The sequence below is a fragment of the Leptopilina heterotoma genome, unplaced genomic scaffold (genome assembly GCF_015476425.1).
Source record: "Leptopilina heterotoma isolate Lh14 unplaced genomic scaffold, ASM1547642v1 Lhet_6, whole genome shotgun sequence".
Classification (NCBI taxonomy): Eukaryota; Metazoa; Arthropoda; class Insecta; order Hymenoptera; family Figitidae; genus Leptopilina; species Leptopilina heterotoma.
Window position 1 is genome coordinate 3,423,519 of NW_025111137.1, and position 20,545 is coordinate 3,444,063.

General features: G+C 26.9%; 2 protein-coding genes across 18 annotated transcripts in view; both read right to left on the reverse strand.

The window, feature by feature from the left end:
* Positions 1-4,698, reverse strand: part of LOC122509148 (ankyrin-2-like) — a 186,960-nt gene extending 182,262 nt beyond the window's left edge. For 12 of the 17 annotated variants that reach the window (XR_006302307.1, XR_006302306.1, XR_006302305.1 and 9 more), the window contains exons 1-2: positions 4,419-4,698; positions 1,165-1,469 (exon numbers count right to left, since the gene is read on the reverse strand). Coding sequence is in view for 5 of the 17 variants with exons in the window: in XM_043622970.1 (XP_043478905.1) it covers positions 1,165-1,338 (174 nt within the window). In the remaining 12 variants the exon portion in view is untranslated. Of the gene's footprint in view, positions 1-1,164; positions 1,470-4,395 lie in introns of all 17 variants that reach the window. The other 5 variants (XR_006302313.1, XR_006302312.1, XR_006302314.1 and 2 more) reach the window with 3 other exon arrangements.
* A 3,243-nt stretch (positions 4,699-7,941) lies between these two features.
* On the reverse strand, positions 7,942-19,790 carry LOC122509135. The gene is made up of 3 exons (XM_043622941.1): positions 19,424-19,790; positions 15,341-18,013; positions 7,942-11,793 (listed from the first exon to the last, which is right to left on the reverse strand). The coding sequence occupies exons 1-3, from the start codon at positions 19,592-19,594 to the stop codon at positions 9,400-9,402; spliced, it is 5,238 nt and encodes a 1,745-aa protein (XP_043478876.1). The 5' UTR covers positions 19,595-19,790; the 3' UTR covers positions 7,942-9,399.
* Positions 19,791-20,545: the final 755 nt, after the last annotated feature.

Below are 20,545 nucleotides of genomic sequence, written 5' to 3' on the forward strand. Positions count from 1 at the left end.
AATTGAATTCTTTTGTGAAATTCTATTGAAATAGTAGACATTGAAAATAATTGAATTTTGACAAATTTTTTGCAATTAATTAATCTTCCCCGAAGAATTTTATTAAAATTATTTTGAAAAAAAATTGAATGGTTAAAAAGAATTTAATTAAATTTTAAAAAAAAAATTTAATTCTTTCAAGAAATTTAATAAAAAATGTATTGAAAATAATACTTGAATTGTAATAATGATCCCAAAGTTCTGAACGTTCAAATGAACAAAATTTATTTTTTTCATCTTCAAATTAAATTTTTATTAAAATATTTTGTGTCACTATGAATAAAATTAATTCTAAAGTTTCTCCATATACAATATTTAAGTTTTTAAATTTCATTACAATCAGTAATTGATGAAAATATTTTTAATAAAAAGTGTTTCGTTCATTTGAACGTTCAAAACTTGTGAAACGTGAATTGTAATAAATAAATTGCAGCAAAAGTTTTTAAAATAATTGAATTTCTTTGCTGAATTTTAATAAAATTTTTTTTAACTAATTGCGAATTCTTTTAGGAATTTCTTTAAAGTATAGTAGATATTAAAAATCATTGAATTGAGGAAAGTTTTTAAAAATAATTAAAATTTTGACAAGAATTTTATTATAAAATTTTTGAGAATAATTGAATTTTTAAGAAAAAAGATAAAATTTTCCTGACTTTTCCAGGTTTTTTCAAGGTTTATAAAATTCCCTGACATTTCCAGGTTTCCAGATTGCTTAGCAACCTTGTATGATATTTTGTTACAATTTTGAAAAAAAAGTCGAAAAAGTCCCAATTTTTGAAAATAAGTCAAAAAAAATCTCAATTTTCTAAATTTCCCTGACAAAAAATTTTTTCCCGACATTTCCCTGACTTTACTGACATGTGGCCATTCTGAAAATATTTTTTTAAAAATCATTTTGTTAAAAATGGTAGAAAAATCTTTTTGCGCATGCGCAGACCGGGACATTTTTCTATTGGACAAAAATGGCGGGTTAATTTAAAAATGATTTCCGCTCTTATAAAAGTAAGATTTAAAAATAATTCAAAATTTTAATTTTGAAAATTGATAAATATAGGTAAAAAAAAATAAATAGAAAATGGTAGGGGGAAAAAAATTATAATTTTGATAAAAAAAAAGAAATTTTACCTGTTTTCCGGGTCGTGGTAAAGTTTCAACATTTGTCCCACCGACGACGGGCGCCTTCTCCGTCCCTCCATTTTGCTGATTTGTATTAACATTTGCATTGTTAATCACATTTGTATTATCAGAACTATCAGTAGCCCCTTCGCCCCCGCCACCTTTTCCTTCCACGCCCGTCATCACTCCCTTCTCGCCACCCCCGAATCTTTTCAATTATTCTTCGTTATTATCTTCTCTCAAAATTTTTACCCTCTTCACCTTCCCTCACACACTCACTTTATATATTTAATTTTCTCCTTTGGCTGAGCAATCTTCAAAGAAAAAGAAATATTAAATTATAATTTCTTAACTTTATCACTATCGGTACTCTTAATTATAAATAAAAAAAAAAACTTATAGATTAACAATCACTCCTAATCAAATTTTCACTTCAAGTGATCGTTAAACTAAGTTTTATTCATACTTTTTAATTAATTAAAAACATTCTTTTCAAATATCTTTGAGTTACTCCAAAAAATATTTTCTTCAAGCGAATCAATAATGCAAAAATAAAAAAATATAAAAATAAATAAATAAATATAAAAATAAAAAGAAGAAAATTTAAATTAAAAAAAAAGAAATGAAGGAACCTACTTTATATTAAAGGATAACCTTTGGGATTTTTAAAAGGGATTCACATGGAAAAACGATAATCTCGACTGTAAAGAAAATTATATTAGGAAGATCTGCGGAACGTATAAGGTTTATAAGAAAGGAGAAGAGAACCTTGGTATTTAATCCCTTTTTCTTTTCATTTTTCTCCCCTTTTTTCCCTTAATCTGGGATATCAAGAACTGTCAAATACGGTGACTATTTGCAGATCGACTAACACGCCCTCATCGAATCGACATTCTCACTGCGCAGGCTGATTACAAACGTTATACATATATACACAAGAATTAGAAATAATAAATTAAAAAAAAATAGATAATAATTAACCTGCTTGTTCGGTAAACGAAAACTATTTTTTCGATATTCTAAAATTTCATTATAATCTGATTCTAATAAATATTAATTATGAAATTATTTTTACAATTTTTAGTTATTAAATTATTTTTATAATTTTTAGTTATAAAAGTATTTTTATAATTTTTATAGTTATGACATTATTTTTATAATTTTTAGTTATGAAATTTTATAAATTTTAAACAATTTAAAATATTTAAGTTAATAATTTTTCATGTATATTCAAAATATTTTTAAAAATACAGTTTTTTTGAAAGTATCAAATTGATGCAAAAATTTTTGAATCAATTTTTGATTTGATCCACATTTTTGGTTTTAATTCGATGCAATTTGAAACGTTCAAATTAATAGTGTATAATGTATTAATTTTTTAAATTGAAAATATTTAAATAATTCATTGCTTTTGTTATTATTTAAAGGACACGTAAGGTATTTATATTACAAGTACAACTTAATTTAAAAGTAATTTAAAATATTTTAGGTATTTGTTTTTTATATTGAAAATATTATTAAAAAATGTATTAATTTTTTAAATAGCAAATATTTTAGAAATTTTATAATTACTAAAAATTATAATATTGAAAAAATTTTATTAACTTTTTGCCTTCAAAATATATTTAAAAATTACCTGCTTCTTTAAATTATTTTAATTTAAAATATTAAAAAAAATTTTATTAACTTTTTACCTTCAAAATAAATTAAAAAATCACCTTTAAATTATTTTAATTTAAAATATTTAAGAAATTTTATTAAATTTTTTAATTTTGTTTAATAAGCCAAAGTACTTGCTGTAAATTTCTGCTAGAACGTTGAGAAAATATTCTTATTTGTCTGCTATAATTGAGGTTGAAATTTAAAAAAAATTTACAACTTTAAAAAGCAAGGAATTTTACTTAAAACCCTAATGTCCTAGAAAAAATTTAACTTCTAATTTTTATCAAGTATTCGCGCGCAAAAAATAAAAACTATAAGCATAATAATTAAATTTTTGTTAACTTCAAATTTAAATTTTTCAATGTTTGACAACAAATTTTCAAAAATTGAAATAAAAAAAATTAACTGCTAAGTAAATTAATTATTATATAATTAAATTAATTAATTAATATTCAATTAAAATTAATTATATTAATTAATTATTGAAATTAATTTTAATTAATATTAATTATATTAATTAATATTGAAATTAATATTAATTTTAATTAATTTCATTAATAAATTGATATTGAAATTTTTAAATTGTTTACATAATTCAGTGAACTGTTCACTTAAAAGTATCAAATTATAACAAATTGATACAAAAAAAATCATCATATCATCATTTGATCTTAATTTTTGTTATCATTTTGATCCCATTCGGTATCAAAATTTGATACTTTCAAGAAAACTGCGTTTAAAAATTTCTAAATTGTGTACCTAAAAAATCAACTTTTTAAATGGGGTTCTTAAAATTTTTAAAATTTAAATATTTCTTTTAAAATTTAGAAACAATGGTTAAAATAAAAATAGAGAGAAATTAAAATTTTTTTTTAAAATAACCAAAGAAAAATTAAGAAATGACTGTCATTTTCAATTAACCGCGAAATTCTATTTTTTGAAGTGTAAAAATTGAAAGTTGTTTTTTAAAATAATCTCAATGTAAATAAAATTTTCTGATTTTGGCAAATTTTTTTTTCTTTTCTTTATTAAAAAGAAAAAAAGAAGAAAAAAACTTCTTCTTTTAAGGTGTATATATACATAATCGTTTACGAGAAGCTATACCGAGAAAAGGCTAAATTTGGATAGGTCAAGGATTTCATTGACAGATACCGGTTTTGTGCCAGGAGCTCGACTTGAGATTTCATTAAAAGTGAAAGAATCAAAACAAGAGACACTACAATGATGAGATAAATATTTCTTTCCTTAAATATAATGAAAAACTCATATATATAAATTTTAATAAGTTAAAACTAATACAATTGAGTATAATCATTTTTTTTTTCTTAAATTTTGGAACAAACGAATTTTTGAAAAAGAAATAATAAATTTAATTCTCTCATTTATAAGCAACTGTCAATTGTCAAAAATGTTTGCCGGTCGGCAAATTGTCAAAGTGTCAACATAATATGTTTTTGGAGTAACTCTCATTTTTATTCGTGTCGAGACGCCCAATATTTATTGAACGCGTCCTAGAGCGCCCCGCCAGCTAGAATATTTCAGGGGTTTTTACTTCTAGCGCACTATAATAAGAGTTACCAATATAATAAAAGTTCCCTTACAATATTTCTTTTTTTTATGATTTAATTTTATTTTCTTTACACCGAATAGAAACACTTTTTGTGAGATACACTGTCAAGTCACAATTTTAACTAGCATTTCACTTGATTTTCACAATAAATTAATTAAATTTTCTTTTTTTTGGGGGGTTTTTTTTTCTTTCTTGTAAAATAATAAAAGACACGTATATTTTTGTTTTATATCGTAGTTTTTAATGGAGAGAGAGAGTTCGAGCGTAATACGACCGCCCTCCGTGAGACTCTATACCGTTTTGAAAGAAGGATCTTGTTTATAGAGACGTCTGGTGCTTAGATAGTGAAACTCTCATTTCCACCTCTTCTTAAAATCAAATAACGCGCGGGAATATTTCGAATTTTTTTTCAAATTCTATGAGAATGAATTTTTTGAAAAAAAAAAATTTTTTTTTTGACGCCATTTTTTCAATTTTTAGTTAAAAATTTTTTTTTATTTTTAAGTTTTGAAAAAAAATTTCTTTACCTCTTTATTTGTGAAATATTGTAGGAAACTTCTTGTTTTTGAGGATTAAAAATGCTCTTTTGTTTTATTATTACAGTAAAAAGAAAGTCTTATTTTAAGACAGCAAGGTAGTCTTAAATTAAGATTATATCTAATTAAGATGCAAATTTTTTAAGACTCAGCCAATGCTGAATTTACGCAATGGATTTTAGAGCATTTAACATTGAAGCAGACCGTCCTGAATTCAAGACCGATCTTAAATTAAGATTTACTTTTTATATTCTGCAAAAAGAAGTATCTTGAAATAAGTGACTACAAATAAGTTACTTAAAACATTTTATATTAAGATACTTCAGGCATAAACATCTTAATATGATTTTATCTTAAGATATATTTTAAGTAAATTTTTAGTCACTTTTAAGAATTTAAGATACTTAATGTTTGCAGTGTAATAAAATAATATATAGTAAGATAATGTTTTATAATTAATATATATATTAATTTTATAATAATAAAATAAGCAAAGTCATTTAGACAAAGATTCTTTAATGTTACTCCAACGTTTCGAAAATTTAATCGTAACATTAAAGAATCTTTGTCTGAATGTCTTCGTTTATCTTATTATAATAAACTTCTCCTTGGAAATTCAATTGTTTTAAAAATTCTAATAAAATCGTTCCCAAAAATTACATTATTTTCATAAATAATTAAATACTTTTTAGGAATTCAATTGAGGGCCTGGAACGGATAACTGCCTGCTACGCATAGTTGAAAAGGACTTTACCAGTCAGACATCAGTGAGAGGCCTAGAGGCGCTCACTGTTGTCTGACCGGTATAGTCCCTTTCAACTATGCGTAGCAGGCAGTTATCCGTTCTAGGCCCTCAATTATTTTCAAAAAAATTTTATAAACTACCACACAGCCATTTAATTATTCTTTCCACGAATAATAAAAATTTCTCAGGAATTCAATTATTTAAATTAGAATTTGCATAAAATTAGTCGAAAGAAATGAATTGTTTAAAACTTTTGTAAAATTATTCGCAAGAATTAAATTATTTTTATAAATATTTTAATTCTCTCGCATGAATTATAAAATTCGTTGCAGGACTTTAATTTATTAGCAGTATATAGGATAGAAGTAAATATTTTTAATGAAAATTAGGAAAAAGTGAGGAAAATAAAAAATATGAAATAGAATTTTTGTCAGGTACTTGTAAAGTGTCTAAAACGAATTTTTTTTTGGTCATCAAGTTTAATTTTTTGATAGCATACTTTTTCACTACTTTTTTTAATCTGAAATCAGGGTTACCACGCTTTTGCTCTTTTCGAATTCCTAACTTTTCCATGCTTTTAAAACAAATCAATCAATTTTTTAAAAATAATTTTTGAAGAAGTTCTTTGAGAATTTTCAAATCCTTTTGTTTACAATTTAATTTTATGAAATTTTGATTATTCCGATATTCTTCAATTAAATATGTTAGAAATTAAAAACTTCAAATAATTAAAAAAAAAAAATTCCACTAATTTATTTAAAAAAAAATAATTCCACAGAATTCTTAATTAAAAGTATGAAAAGTTCAAATTTTCAAAAATTTTAATTTCAAACCTTTTGAAAATTCAAATATTTCTAAAAATCCACTCTATAATGTTTACAATATTCAAAATTATAATCTAAAATTTTAACTGAAATACATTTTTAACCCTCGGAGAACACACCTCTTTTTTAGACCATTTTTCAATGCTCAACCAATTTTAAACTGCTCATCTAATCAAACTAAAGAATTTTTTAAATATAGTTTAAACTCTGTAAAATAAGTCTGTATAGGTACTTAAAAATCCTTATTAAAAATATTAAAAAAAGATAAAAAGCTTTTCGTAAAAAAAGTGTGGGGTCAAAAAGATCCCCATGTGTTCTCCGAAGGTTAAATCAATATTTATTAGAAAATTCTACGAGAATTCAATTATTTAATTATACAAAAATAAATATTTTATTATTTTATTTAATTTCATTTATTATATTGAATGTTTCTTAAAATTGAATTTTCATAAAGAATTTTACCAACAAATTTTTAAATAATTGAATTCTCTTGACAAATTTTAATAAAATTTTTAAGAATAATTTCATTTTTTGTTAAATTAGATGAAAATTGTATTAAAAATATTTGAAATTTTACCAAGAATTTTATTAAAATTTTTGAAAATAATTGAATTTCGGAGAAAAATTTTATTATTTATAAAGGTAATTGAAATTTTAATGCGAAATTTTGTAAATTTTTAAACATAATTGTATTTCTGCGAAGAAATTTATTAAAATTATTTTGAAGTAAATTGAATTATTAGGTACAATTTCATTAAAATTTTTAAAAATAATTTAATTTTTTGAAGAAATTTAATTAAAACTGTATTGAAAATAATACTTTAATTTTAATAAATAAATTGTAGCAAAAGTTTTTAAAATAATTGAATTTCTTTGATAAATTTTACCAAAAAGTTTTAAGAATAATTACATTTTTCGAGAAATTCCATTATAATTATATTAAAAATAATTGAAATTCTGCGATGAGTTTTATTAAATTTATGAAAATAATTGAAAACCTATAGTTTTTTATTATATTTATGAAAATAATTGAATCTCTGTAAAAAATTTGATTATTTATGAAAATAATGGAATTATTGCGAAGAAATTTATAAAGAATTTGTAAATAATAGAATTCCTGTGAAATTTATATTATTTAATTAATTCATTCAAAATTGAAATTTTCTAAAATTTCAAATTAAAACCTTTTGAAGTTTATCTATTTAGGAAAATTGTAAACGCAATTCTTTTAAAATTGAATTAATTTTGAAATATTTAAAAGAAAAATTAGATTTCAAGAATAAGCAAAATAACTTTAGAAAACAATAATTTTCCAAAACGATTCTCTAACATAAATGATTTCTAAGACAGACGTGAAAGATAGGTAACTTCCAAAATGGTTTTTAAACATAAGTACATTGTACTTGGGATGAACGATATAGTACATGGAGTGAAAGAAAAATAAAATCGTTTCATCACTAAATCTGCATATATTTACAAGTTGTACTTCTACATTTACATGTTTATAAAAAAATATTTATATCGTTTGCAACCAGTGGCATACTATTTTCATTTTATTTCTACCCTGTGGGCACTGGGACATGTGTTGTCTTTAAAAAGCCTAATGTCCGTTCGAAAGACACCAAAAAGATGTCGACATCCTCTGTGTCTGAATGATGTCTATATAAAATATCTTTTGGAAGTCCTTCGAACGGACATAAACATCTTAAGAATGTCCCAATGTCCATAGGGCACACATGTTGCTCTCATATTCTATTAAACACAATTTCTGATTTTTCGCAGTAAAACAAAAATTTGTTGACATCTTCGGTAATTATATAATAAAAAAATACAATTAAATAACTGTCATATAGCAAAAATATGCCACATATATCATACAAACTTTCTTATTCTCTTTTCCATATTACTCAATTTTCGAGTTTTGTTACGTAGTCATTGACAATGTTCCCTCTTTCATTAAATAACAAATACAGATCAACAAATTTCATTAATAATTTAGCTTGTTCGAAAAGTAATAATACTGAAATGTTTTAGCAAGAATTCTAGACCTTTTACATAATGCGTCAACTATAATCGACAAAAATTCACTGTGAAAAAAAAATAATTTTGACATCTTTTATTCCCTACTACCGGCAACACTTTTTACTTTGGTTTTTATTAAAGTTAGATATATTTATATATATTTACAAAAAAGAACGGATGATTTTTATCATTAGCAACTTATAAATTAGGTGATTTCTTTCGACTGTTAGAAAACAAAGATCAATACCGATGTTAATCACATAGTTTTTTTTATATTATTAGAGTCGCATATATCTATCATAACACAGTATGGTCACGTAGAACTTTAAATATGTCATCATTTTTCCTTTTTTTAATAATTTTACGATCATTACCAGCATAACTCAAGAAAATTTTGTGAATAACAAAATTGACAAAAAGAATATATATTTCAATCTAAGTGAATTCAACACTTTTTGTCAGACAATATATTTTGATCGTCTTACAATCTTTAACAATATTTAGGCAACAACAACTTTTTTTTCCCTTTACAAAAAAAAATAATTCTCTTTTTATTGTATATTCCTTGCTCGTAATCAAGTCAATTTATCGTCAATAAAATTTATTCAAAACCACTGATTCGATTTTATTAATTAAAAGTCATCTCATTGGGGGCAAATAAAAAAGTTATGGAAGAAATAAATAAGTGGACAAAGCGAGACAATAGTTTAAAAAAAAGAAGCAATAAACCTTTTTTGGAACTGAAAGACCATTTGCAGTTTAACGAATATATTATGAAAAGAAATTGTACATTTTTTGGAAATAAATAAATGAATAGCGATCTTAATTTCTAAGATGTTAAGCTAGCAAAACATTCACTCTTAATATTTACTAGATTCACTTGACTTACGTATCAACTTGCATTTCATTTTCAATCGATTCGGAAATACTTTTCTCTTGGCAATCAATTTCCATTGAAGTGACAATTTCTTTTGCTGTTGAATTGCAATTCACGGTGGTTATGTCGATTAGCGACGTTTCAGCGTCATCTAATGTGAAGGAATCGGTTATATTTATCGCCTCATTGGAATCATTTGCCACTGACTCTAAAGTTTCTGCAATTCCACTTGGTTCATTTTCTTCTTTCTCAGAATCACAATCTTTTGTTGGTTCAGTCAAAGTTTTAGCAACAGTCAATTGTTCCCGAGATTTTTCGGGTCGGGAATTTTCATCCAGAGATTTATTCTCTGATGTTGGTTCAGTCGTTGTTGTTGTTGTCTCCATTTCAGTCTCGTTTAATGTTCTTATTGTTTCGGTTGCTTTCTCAGTTTCCTCTTCGGGAGTTTTTTCTTCCTTTGGTAGATCATCATCAACTGGAGGAATTATTTCTTGTTCTAGGGAATCATTTTGTTCGGCGATGTCGTGCATTGTCGACTCGGCAGATTCTAGAAGACCATCCATGTCTGATGATGGATCTAACGCGAGTGGTTCGTCCATTTCGACAGATTCGTCCATTTCGGAATGATTCTCATCGTTAGCTGGTGTTTCCATTTTTATTGTTATATTGAGAGAATCTTCTTCTGTCGCCTCTTTAACTGCTGTTGGACTTTCTGCTGCACTTTCTGTTTTTTCTTCTGTTGTATCCTCTGTTGCACTTTCTGTTTTTTCTTCTGTTGTATCCTCTGATGCACTTTCTGTTTCTTCCTCTGTTGTCTTCTCTGCTGCACTTTCTGTTTTTCCCTCTGTCGTATTTTCTTCTGTTGTATTTTCTACTGCACTTTCTGTTTTTTCTTCTGTTGTATCCTCTGCTGCATTTTCTGTTGTAATCTCTGCTGTACTTTCTGCTGTATTATCTGCTGTATTCTCTGCTGCACTTTCTGTTTTCCTTTCTGTTGTATTTTCTCCCGCACTTTCCGATTTATTTTCTGATGATGAAATGTTTGTTTTGGATGTTCTTTTTGTTGTATCTTCTGTTGTATCTTCTGTCGAATTTTCTGCCGCACTTTCCGATTTATTTTCTGATGTTGAAATGTTCGTTTCTGATGTTCCTTTCATCGTATCTTCCGTTGCATTTTCTGCCGCACTTTCCGATTTATTTTCAGCTGTTGAAATGCTTGTTTCTGATGTTCCTTTCGTCGTATCCTCTGTTGCATTTTCTGCCGCACTTTCTGATTGATTTTCCAACGTTGAATTGTTTGTTTCTGATGTTCCTTTCTTCGTATCCTCTGGTGTACCTTTTGGTGCAGTTTTTAGTTCTACTTGAAGCTTCTTGATTTTTTTATTCTTCTTGCACAAATTTTGAGTGAAATGGTTCTTGAGTTGCGACTCAACGATGAATTTTTCACTGCAGATGTCACACTTGAGGAAGGGATAAGTATTCTTGTGAACGGCTTTAATATGATTCAGCAGCATAGGGACACTATGAAAACCCCGTTTGCATAGCTTGCATTTCTCCTTCTTGGCGTGTGACATCATGTGATATTTGATGTGCCTTTTAGTGTAGGACTTCTTGCAAATGTTACACTTGACATCATCTCTGGTGTGCACGTCGAATTGATGTGAACTCATTAGCCTATAGGAAGCGAAAGCTTTTTTACAAATGTGACAAGGATAACCCAAACCTTGATGATATGCCTCATGTTTTGCGACAAAATCAAAACGTAATGTTTGACCGCAAATTCTGCAATTGGGCTTCGCGTGCTCGGTAGTGAGGTGAATTGTTCTTTGTCGCTTCGTGGAGAAACGCATTTTGCAAAAGTAGCACAAGAACGGTTTTTCGGCTATGAAATGGTGAGCAGTGACATGAGATTCGAAATTCGTCATTCTTAATTTTGATGAACAGTAGTGACAAACAATTTCCTGGAAGTCCTCGAATTCTTTACCCTCCTTGTTCACTTCGCAAGAGTGTGAATAGTATTCCTTGCTATTCAGGAAAGTGACATCGCAGTAACCGCATTGCAGCCATAGGGGATGATACTCCTCAACGTGGGTTAGAAAACCTTGAGCTCCCCTGAAAGTCTTTCCACAAGGACACTCCTGTCTTATGACGCGCATCGATTCATGGAGTTTCATATGTATCGTAAGACTCTCCATTTCTTTGAAAAGTTCCAAACAAATTGCACATCTGTAAAGATCAACATCTAGTGGATCTACTGTTCGACTAAAGTTGTCATCTTCTTCTTCAGCACTAACTCTAGGGGACTTGAGTTCTTTTTTCGCCACACTTCGTACATTTTCGCTATCACTGATGTTTGTCTGACTGTCATCCTCGATGTCCACATCGACATCATCATCAGCATCCTAAAAATAAAATTATTATTAGTAACTATATTAATCTTCGTAAATTCTTTCATTCATTCTGTCCGCAGTTTGAAGTTAGTTTCTGTGTATGCTTTTGTTTTTTTTTCTTTAAAAAATATTTTTTGAGAAATCGAAAATATGCATGTAGGTATTTTTTAATGATTTATAATAAAATGTTAGAAATTAGAAAATTTAAAAAAAAATTACGATTAACAAATAAAAATATACCAATTTTGCTTGTTACATATTATATGCTTTTTTCTACAACAAATTTCGTTTGACTGATATAAATTATTATGTAAATTATTCTCCTATTTATTTCTAAAAAATACTAGAAAATTGTTCATTGTTAAAAAATTTTAATTAAGAAGTAGAAAATATATCCATTTTATGCATAATTTTTATTTCTCAATAACAATATTATTTACAAATTCATTTTTTTCTTTTGTGGAGAAAAACATCAGATATTCCTGTTTCTTAATATTTTTGTAGAAAATTCTCAATTTTCATAAGGAAATAATTTGCATCAATTCTATTTCTTAATTTCAATTGTTTTTATAAAATTCAAAGTTTTTTTATAAATAAATAAAAAAATGTTTGTAAATTATATTCGTCAATTAGAAAATTTAATTAAAAATGAAACAGAAATTTTTTGAATTTTCAGAAAATAAAGGAAAAAATTTTACTGAAAAAAATGTTTTGTTACATTTATTTACGAATTTCTTTAATTGTAAAATTATTCAAAAACATAAATAACTTTTTTTTCAAATAAATATTTAATTATTATTATTTTTCCATTGGAATTAAGATTTTCAAAAATTTCAAATTCAAACCATTTTGAAATTAAATAATTTAAAAAATATCGTTATAAAACACGAAGATATTGATTACTCCAAATCGATGACTCGGAGTGATCGATTTCTTCATTTTTTATAATAAATAATTAAAGATAATCAAGTGATAAAATAATTATTTTATATTATAAAAATATTGTTACTATAACTTCTTCAAAATTATTTTCATATTCAATTATTATCTAAAATTTATAATTTATTATAATTATAATTATAATTTATTATTTATAATTTCTAAAATTTATTTTTTAAACAATTTTTATTAGAAAATTCTACGAGAATTCAATTATTTAAACACAAAAGTAAATTATTTATTGAATAATTGAATGTTTCTTAAAATTGAATTTTCATAAAGAATTTTATTAACAAAATTTTAAATAATTGACTTCTTTTGACGAATTTTAATAAAATTTTTAAGAAATAGTTACATTTTTCAAGGAATCCGATTAAAATTGTATTAAAAATAATTGAAATTCTCCAATGAGTTTTATTATGCATGAAAATAATTGAATTCCTAAGAAGAAATTTGTAAAATTTGAAAATAATTAAATTCTTTCGAGGAATTCTATTAAAATTCTTTTAAAAATAATTCAATTTCGGCAAAAGATTTTACTATTTATAAAAATAATTTAATTATTGCAAAAATGAATTGTACTATTTATAAAAATAATTGAATTATTGCAAAGAGTTGTATCGAAAATATTTGAATTTATGTAAAGAATTTTATTAAAATTAAGTATACCTATTCTAAATCATTGAATTCATCCGAAGAATTTGATTATTTTTTGAAAATACCTAATTGAATTTTTTCAATTTATTTGACGAATATATTTAAAAATTGCAGTGAAAATAATTTAATTTTCATATAGAATTTTTTAAAAATATTTTGAAAATAATTGAATCATTTTTTTAGAGAATTTTAAATTCTTGTTAAAATTAAATTTTATGGAAATTGTTAAAAATAATTAATTTCTTTCGTGCAATTTTATTTAAATTGGATTAAAAATAATTTAATTCTAGCACAGAATTTTCGTATTTATAAAAATTTTTGAATTTTTCCGAGGAATTCAAATAAAATTGTTTTAAAAATAATTGAATTTTACAATTTACAAAAATAATTGAATTCTTGCAAAAATTTTACTATATTTATAAACAAGTTGTTCATTTCATGACCATTTAGCTTCCTCAATGTATAAAAATTGCGGTTTTGCAAACTTTTGAAAAACTATGTACAAAAGGGTTCGTCCAGAAGATTTGTTAAAAATAAAATTATATAAATCATTTATAATTTATAAGTTGTTATATAAATATTTGGTGAAATTTACACTTTCATTTGCCAATTGCTTCTTTTTTATGATAGAATAATCAGTTCAAAATATTAATATTAATATTAAATAAATTATGAAAAAATACAAAATTTGAATTTTTTTTAAAAAAGAAAAATATTGATTAATTTGATAAATTTTGATAAAATATATACTTTGTATACATCAATCGATTCGTTTTCTTGTCAGGAATGTAATTTTGAGAAAAATTAATGAAAATATTAACAAATAAAAAAATTATTTCAAAAAATACAAAAAAAAATTTTTTCTGAATTTTAAAAAAATTGTATAAAAAAAATTTTTGTAGATATTTTCGAAAATCCTTGTGTCAGATTTTAGGTATTAATGACTGCAATAAACCTGCAAAATTTCAGGACAATCCATCAAAATTTGTCTGAGATAATTTGTACACAATTTTTGTGACACACACACACACACACACACACACATACATACACACACATACATCTGGACATTTGCTCATAATTGAATATACATATGTTTTAGATGAAAATGAGTCCATATAACCTTCTTTTGAAAAATTGAAAATCGTCACCAATGCAAAGCTTCCTCATGAGGAAGCAAAATAATTGAATTTTTCAAAGGATTTATTAAGATTTTAGAAAATAATTGAATTTATTCGAAATATATTAAAAAGTGTTTTAAAGATTGAATTCTTCCGAGGAATACAATTACAATTGTTTTGAAAATAATTGAATTGTTTCGAAGAATTTTTTAAAATAATTGAATTTAATGGAATTATTTTAAAATATTTTAATTTTTCTGAGAAATTCAATTAAAATTGTTTTGAAAATAATTGAATTCCAGTAAAGAGTTTTACTATTTATAAAAATAATTGAATTATTTCAAAAATATTTTTAAATAATTTAAATTTAATGGAATTATTTAAAAAATTTTGAATTTTTCTGAGGAATTCAATTAAAATTGTTTTGAAAATAATTGAATTCCTGTAAAGAGTTTTATTATTTATAAAAATAATTGAATTGTTTCGAAGAATTTTTTAAAATAATTGAATTTAATGGAATTATTTTAAAATATTTGAATTTTTCTGAGGAATTCAATTAAAATTGTTTTGAAAATAATTGAATATTTTTTCAAAGGATGTATTAAAATTTTTAAAAATAATTGAATTTTTTACGTGAAAATTTTGTTAAAAATAAATCTATTCCAATTAATATTTTATTTTTATGAAAATAAATTTGAATTAAAAATTTTTACGTTCTATTATTTTTAAAAATTGCTAATTTTATTTTTAAAAAAAAGTCAATAAGAAGTTAGAATTGTTGCTAGTAGTCACGAAAATACCAATCAAATTTGTCCGAAATTAATCGAAAAAAATACACTTACCTCAATTTTCAGTACACTGTGATCCTTGCTGCACTGTCCCTTTATCAAGTCAAGGAATTTTCGATCATTAAAAACCCCATTCGAGAAATTGCTATCCGAAGAATGTGAAATTTGATCCGAGTCCTTTGAAATACTCGAATCCTTCGATTTATCATCATCTCCACTATCACGGCTAACTATTTCATATGAATCATTCTTCTTCTTTATTGTGATACTGATTCCAATTCCCGAATCACGATCGCTACTTGAACGAGCAACAGTTATTTTATCCCTGTCAATTTTATTCACCGACGAACATTTATCCTTGTGCAAGTACATTGTATGTGGATCACGAAAACCACGTCCACATTCACATGTTGTTTCACTTGCACTGTAAATTTTTCTACTCGTCGATTTCATCAATCTGTCCATTGAATCCGATGTTGATGATGATTGGGTAATACTTTCATTTGAAGATGTTCGGGAATCGTTCCCAATGTTAAAATCCAAATCTTCATTGGAGGATTCTGGGGTTCTTTGAGATTTCCACATATTTTTATAGTTGTGGGCAATGAGATGAATGTTCTCCTTTGTCTCGCCCTTCGTTCGATGTCGTTGACGGTGGATTTTCAGACTTTTTGGAGTGGCGTAAAAACCACCGCAAATGTTGCATTTGAATTGGGTTTTTGTGGGAGAGGGTAATTTTGGTGATAGTTTCTTTGGAAGAAATTGAGTCTCTTGTAATTTTATTGGTGTAGTTGGTGTATCGGGAATTATAACTGGAATTGTAGATTCTAGTGGTTGGTGTTCAATTGGTGTGTTGTCGATCTTTCGTTTCTTTTTCCTGCCCATTGTGATGAATTTGCGTCTTCTTTTTCTAGGCGGTTGTTTCTTGAGCTCTGGTACTTTTTCTGGTGCTTTTACTAATGCTTTTTCTGGTCCTTTTACTGGTGCTTTTTCTGATGCTTTTTCTGCTTTATCTGATTCAAGTGTACTGTCACTAGATGCTGCTAAATCCTTCATGACATTAGTCTCAGGATAGCGAATTTTATGATAGGCGATGTAATGCTTCCTGATGTCTTTGCAATTGCTCGAGCATAGATTGCATTTTATCAGATTGGCTGGCGCTTTTTGTTGGGTGGCACTTTTTACGGTTTCTTTTGGTTCGTCTTGCAAATCCCTAGGAGGTATCCTATCCCGTTTGGCGAAATTTTGCTGACTTGTATTTGCGGTTTTTTGGAAGATGTTTTCGCCATTTGTCGGTGACTTGAAGTAGCGATCAAGACTCACTTGTTTTGGTGTTGAGACCATTCTTGCCTCGGGTTTTATTTTCGTCTCAATACTGGTATTTACACTTCTATTCAAATTCGGTTGCATTGCGTTCATCATTCCTGCTTCTGGGAAATGTCCCAGGGCAGCTTGTGTTCTAGGATCGATTTTCAAACTTGCTCCTTTTTTGTTCATGGTGAAAATCGACTTTTTGTAGGGTTTCCTAATCCTTGGTATGACAATTCCGTGTAGGGCCATACAATGAACGCGTAGTTTGGAAATGGTTAGAAATTCTCTCTTGCAAGCTGCACACTGATGTCGTTTGGCGATATTCTTTATTGGTGGAACTGCTCCTGGCTCTTGTGGTTCTTTCTTCACTTGTGGTAATGGGAAATTCATGTCCGTTGATACGAGTTTGTGGGGCACAGGTTCGTCGAGGACTTCTTTCTTGATGACACGCATGGCTGGAGTGAAACTCTTCTTCGTTCGGTTACAAACCATGGGAATGCCATGAACTTCGAGGCAATGAACTCGTAGATACCAATTTTTCGTGTACTTCTTGCCGCAGATGGTACAGATATTCATGTGTTTCTGCATATCACCGGTGTGTATCAAATTACTCACGGGACCTTGGCCAAGAGTTCGTCGACCGGCTCGCAATGGTGGCAAGACAAAATTATGTTCCCTCAAATAATGCATTCGTAAACTCTTGGTGCAACTATATCTTTTGCCACATGAATTACAAGAATGGCGTTTCAGTAAATCCTCCACTGTATAGTCGTTCGGATTCTCCTGTTGCGACAACCATCTTTCATGAAATTCAGTGAGAATTCCATGAAGTCGAAGTGAATGACTGCCTAGGGAACGTGCATCAGCATATTTTGCTCCACAAGTATTGCATTCAAAGGGTTTTCCAGGGTCAACTTTTCTTTTGCCGAGCTTGGGACTCGATCGAGGTAGGTCAAGAAGTTGGGGAATTTCTTTAGGTCGAGGAATATCAAGAGGACGTGGGATTTCAATTGGTGAGGGAATTTCTCTTGGTGAATCCGTTTCTGGATTAACATTGTGGAGTTTGAAAAGATGTGCTTTAAGACTTCGATTATCGACATATTGCTTGCCGCAATAAGTGCAGGTGTACAATCTCTTCCAACTCTTGATGGCAAATTGAAAATTAGGTAGAGCTGAATTCCCATTGTTCAATGTGGGTTGATACAACATTGGCGATGGACTTGGCGATTGATTTTGAACAACATTTTTAACTGCTATTTTAGGATTCTTGTTTCTGTTGGTCACCGGGGTTTGGAGATTTTTAATAACCTTCAATGTCTCCCATATTTTGTCGCACTTCTCAAGTCGAATGTAGCATTCTTTTAGTTTAAATCTTTCCGTGTAATTGGTAGGTTCTTGATGGTTCATTAAAGGTTCCTGAAATTAAGGATATAATTAATACCTCCAAATAGTTCGAATCAAGTCTTAACTTGAAAACCCCGCTGCAAGTAGCAAAAAAGTCCATACCATGCAAGCTTGTGGTCTTACGTGCTATGGAGTTATGAGCAAGTTTTGTTATTTGCAATAAGCTTGCATTGTGAGTTTTATGCTGAAAATTTACAGATTCATTGGGTAATGTTGCAAATGTTGCAGCAAATTTTGATCAAGATGCTTATTACCGGTAACACGAAAAATACGGACATCCAATTTATCGACAGAGGGACTATAAAAATTTTTACCAACAGATGAAACTATTTTTCGACTTTTAGCAACAAAATAAATTTGAATAATTAAAATATTAAGCAAAATGCTTCAAAAAAGCACCTTTCTCTACATATTTTATATCCTCAAAAAAAAAAATAATAAAATTTCTAATTGAATTAAGTATCAAAATTTATTTCCAAACACAGATAGAAAAGAAATTAATAAAATTTTTTATAAAAATTTAAACAATATTTAATGGTAAGCTAAATGTTAGGTAACTGTTTTATCGGCCTGTTTGCATTTAAAAATATGGCGGGAATACGAGCACGTGTTGCAATCGATTCAATACAATACCCATGCATCAAAATACAAAAGATGTTTGGAATGAAAATTTGTAAGCAATGTAAAACTTGTGGCAAACTTATTGGTAAAACATAAGTAAAATATTGATAAAATGCTAATAAAAATTTAGATAAAAATTTAAATAGAAAAATATTTTCAATAAAAAAAGAAATAAAAGGAAACAAATTTCATGAGTCTGATTAATGTTTAAGAGAAAAAGAGTATTATTAAGAAAAAAATAGCTATCTTTTTCAAATAATTAAATATATTGGAAACAAATTTTTTTTTTGTAATTTTTGCAATTATTAATACTAAATTTCCATAAATATTGTCAAGAAGAAAAAATACTAATTAACAAAATTCTTCTAAAGATTTAGTTTTTTAGGATTCAAAAAAATTACGAATTGCTATTAAATTCAGAAATTTATAATTACTTCAAAAGTGCCATTTAGAAATACGATATAAACGTGCCTCGTAATCAAAAAAACAGATCAAATTTTAAAAGAAACCAGAATATCAAATTATAAATAAAGCTTGCATTATTTTGACTAATAAATATACTGAAAAAGAAAAGAAAAATTTCCATTTGAACAAAAATAGAAAACAAGATTTCCAATATTAGGAGAAATTTTTTTTAAAACCAAACCCCATGCGACAAAAAATTTTACAAACAAAACACCAGTAAACAGGTTGCAGTTTGAGACTAAAAATTGTATAATAGTTAGGCAAAGACCTTGAGAGAATTACTTTTAAAAACATATTTTATGATATTAATAAATTTTTTATTATTAAACAACTCACATTATTGATAAATTCTGATGTTTCACTGCTAATCTGAATTGGATAATGTTCATCTACAATATCTTGCGGCTCATGTTTGATGGTAACCAGTCCATCATGAGTTGTCGTTATGTCTCCATTGTAATCAGAATTTAAAGCACTCAATGATATTTGCGTGGTATAATCATCCATTATGATCGAAAACTATAATAATGGCACAATAAATAATCAACAACAATCACAACTGTCGTCTAGAATTCCGACATTGTTCGTAATAAAAATTCTCGACGATTTTCTATTAAAAGCTTTAAGCAGGGTCGTGAACTATAGCGGACATCTTTGCACTCAACCGCTGTGTGTCGTTCATTCCATTTGTTCTTCCATTCGCCGGTCCCCCTCCTGTTCCTCTTTCTGCTCTCGCCTCAGTAACGTATAAAAACCTCCAACAAAAATTCATAGGAACGAATATTTTTTTTTCTCCATTTATATTATAAAATGGAGAAACAATTTTTATCTTATTATTTCAACTTATTTATTTCTTTGGAAATTAATCTATATTGAGATTTTTTTCTGCAAAAAACAATTCGCAATTTATCGAAAAGTAGGAGGGAAAATTCTAACCTCTTATTGATGATACGGAATGGGATGGATTTAGCGGATTTAGCTGAATACCTCAAATTTTAGTAAAAGAATGATAAAAGTAACATTCGCAGATTCAATAGTTGGAGAATTAATGGATAGAATACTTTTCGCATTGAATAAAATTGTTATTGAAAATTATTTTCACCTGGAATTAAGAGATCCGAGTTGGAGATATCTGGGGGAATTTCGTATAAAAAAAGGTTTATTATTACAAAATTGTTTGTATCAATTATCAAAATATCAAAATCTTTCCTAATGGTGAAATATTTCAGCATTAGGGAAGATTTTGAAAGGTATTTTATGAATTTATTTCATTTTGTTCCCTGGATATTAAGAAATGAGTTTAGAGATTTTGGATCTGAACCTAATATCGAGTAGTATGAATAAGAATATTGGAATGTTTACAAAGGAAGAGTTGTGTACAAAGAAGTTTTTTTTCTGATAACATGATAACAATCGGGAAAAAAAATGCTTCTTGTTAAAATAAAAGTTAAATAATCG

Excerpts from the sequence above, each read along its gene's own strand:
- LOC122509135 (XM_043622941.1), bottom strand. The coding sequence starts at position 19,594 with ATGGATGATTATACCACGCAAATATCATTGAGTGCTTTAAATTCTGAT. Across the intron at positions 18,014-19,423 it reads CATCAGAATTTATCAATAAT|GAACCTTTAATGAACCATCA; the intron begins GTGAGTTGTTTA and ends CCTTAATTTCAG. Across the intron at positions 11,794-15,340 it reads ACAGTGTACTGAAAATTGAG|GATGCTGATGATGATGTCGA; the intron begins GTAAGTGTATTT and ends TTTTATTTTTAG.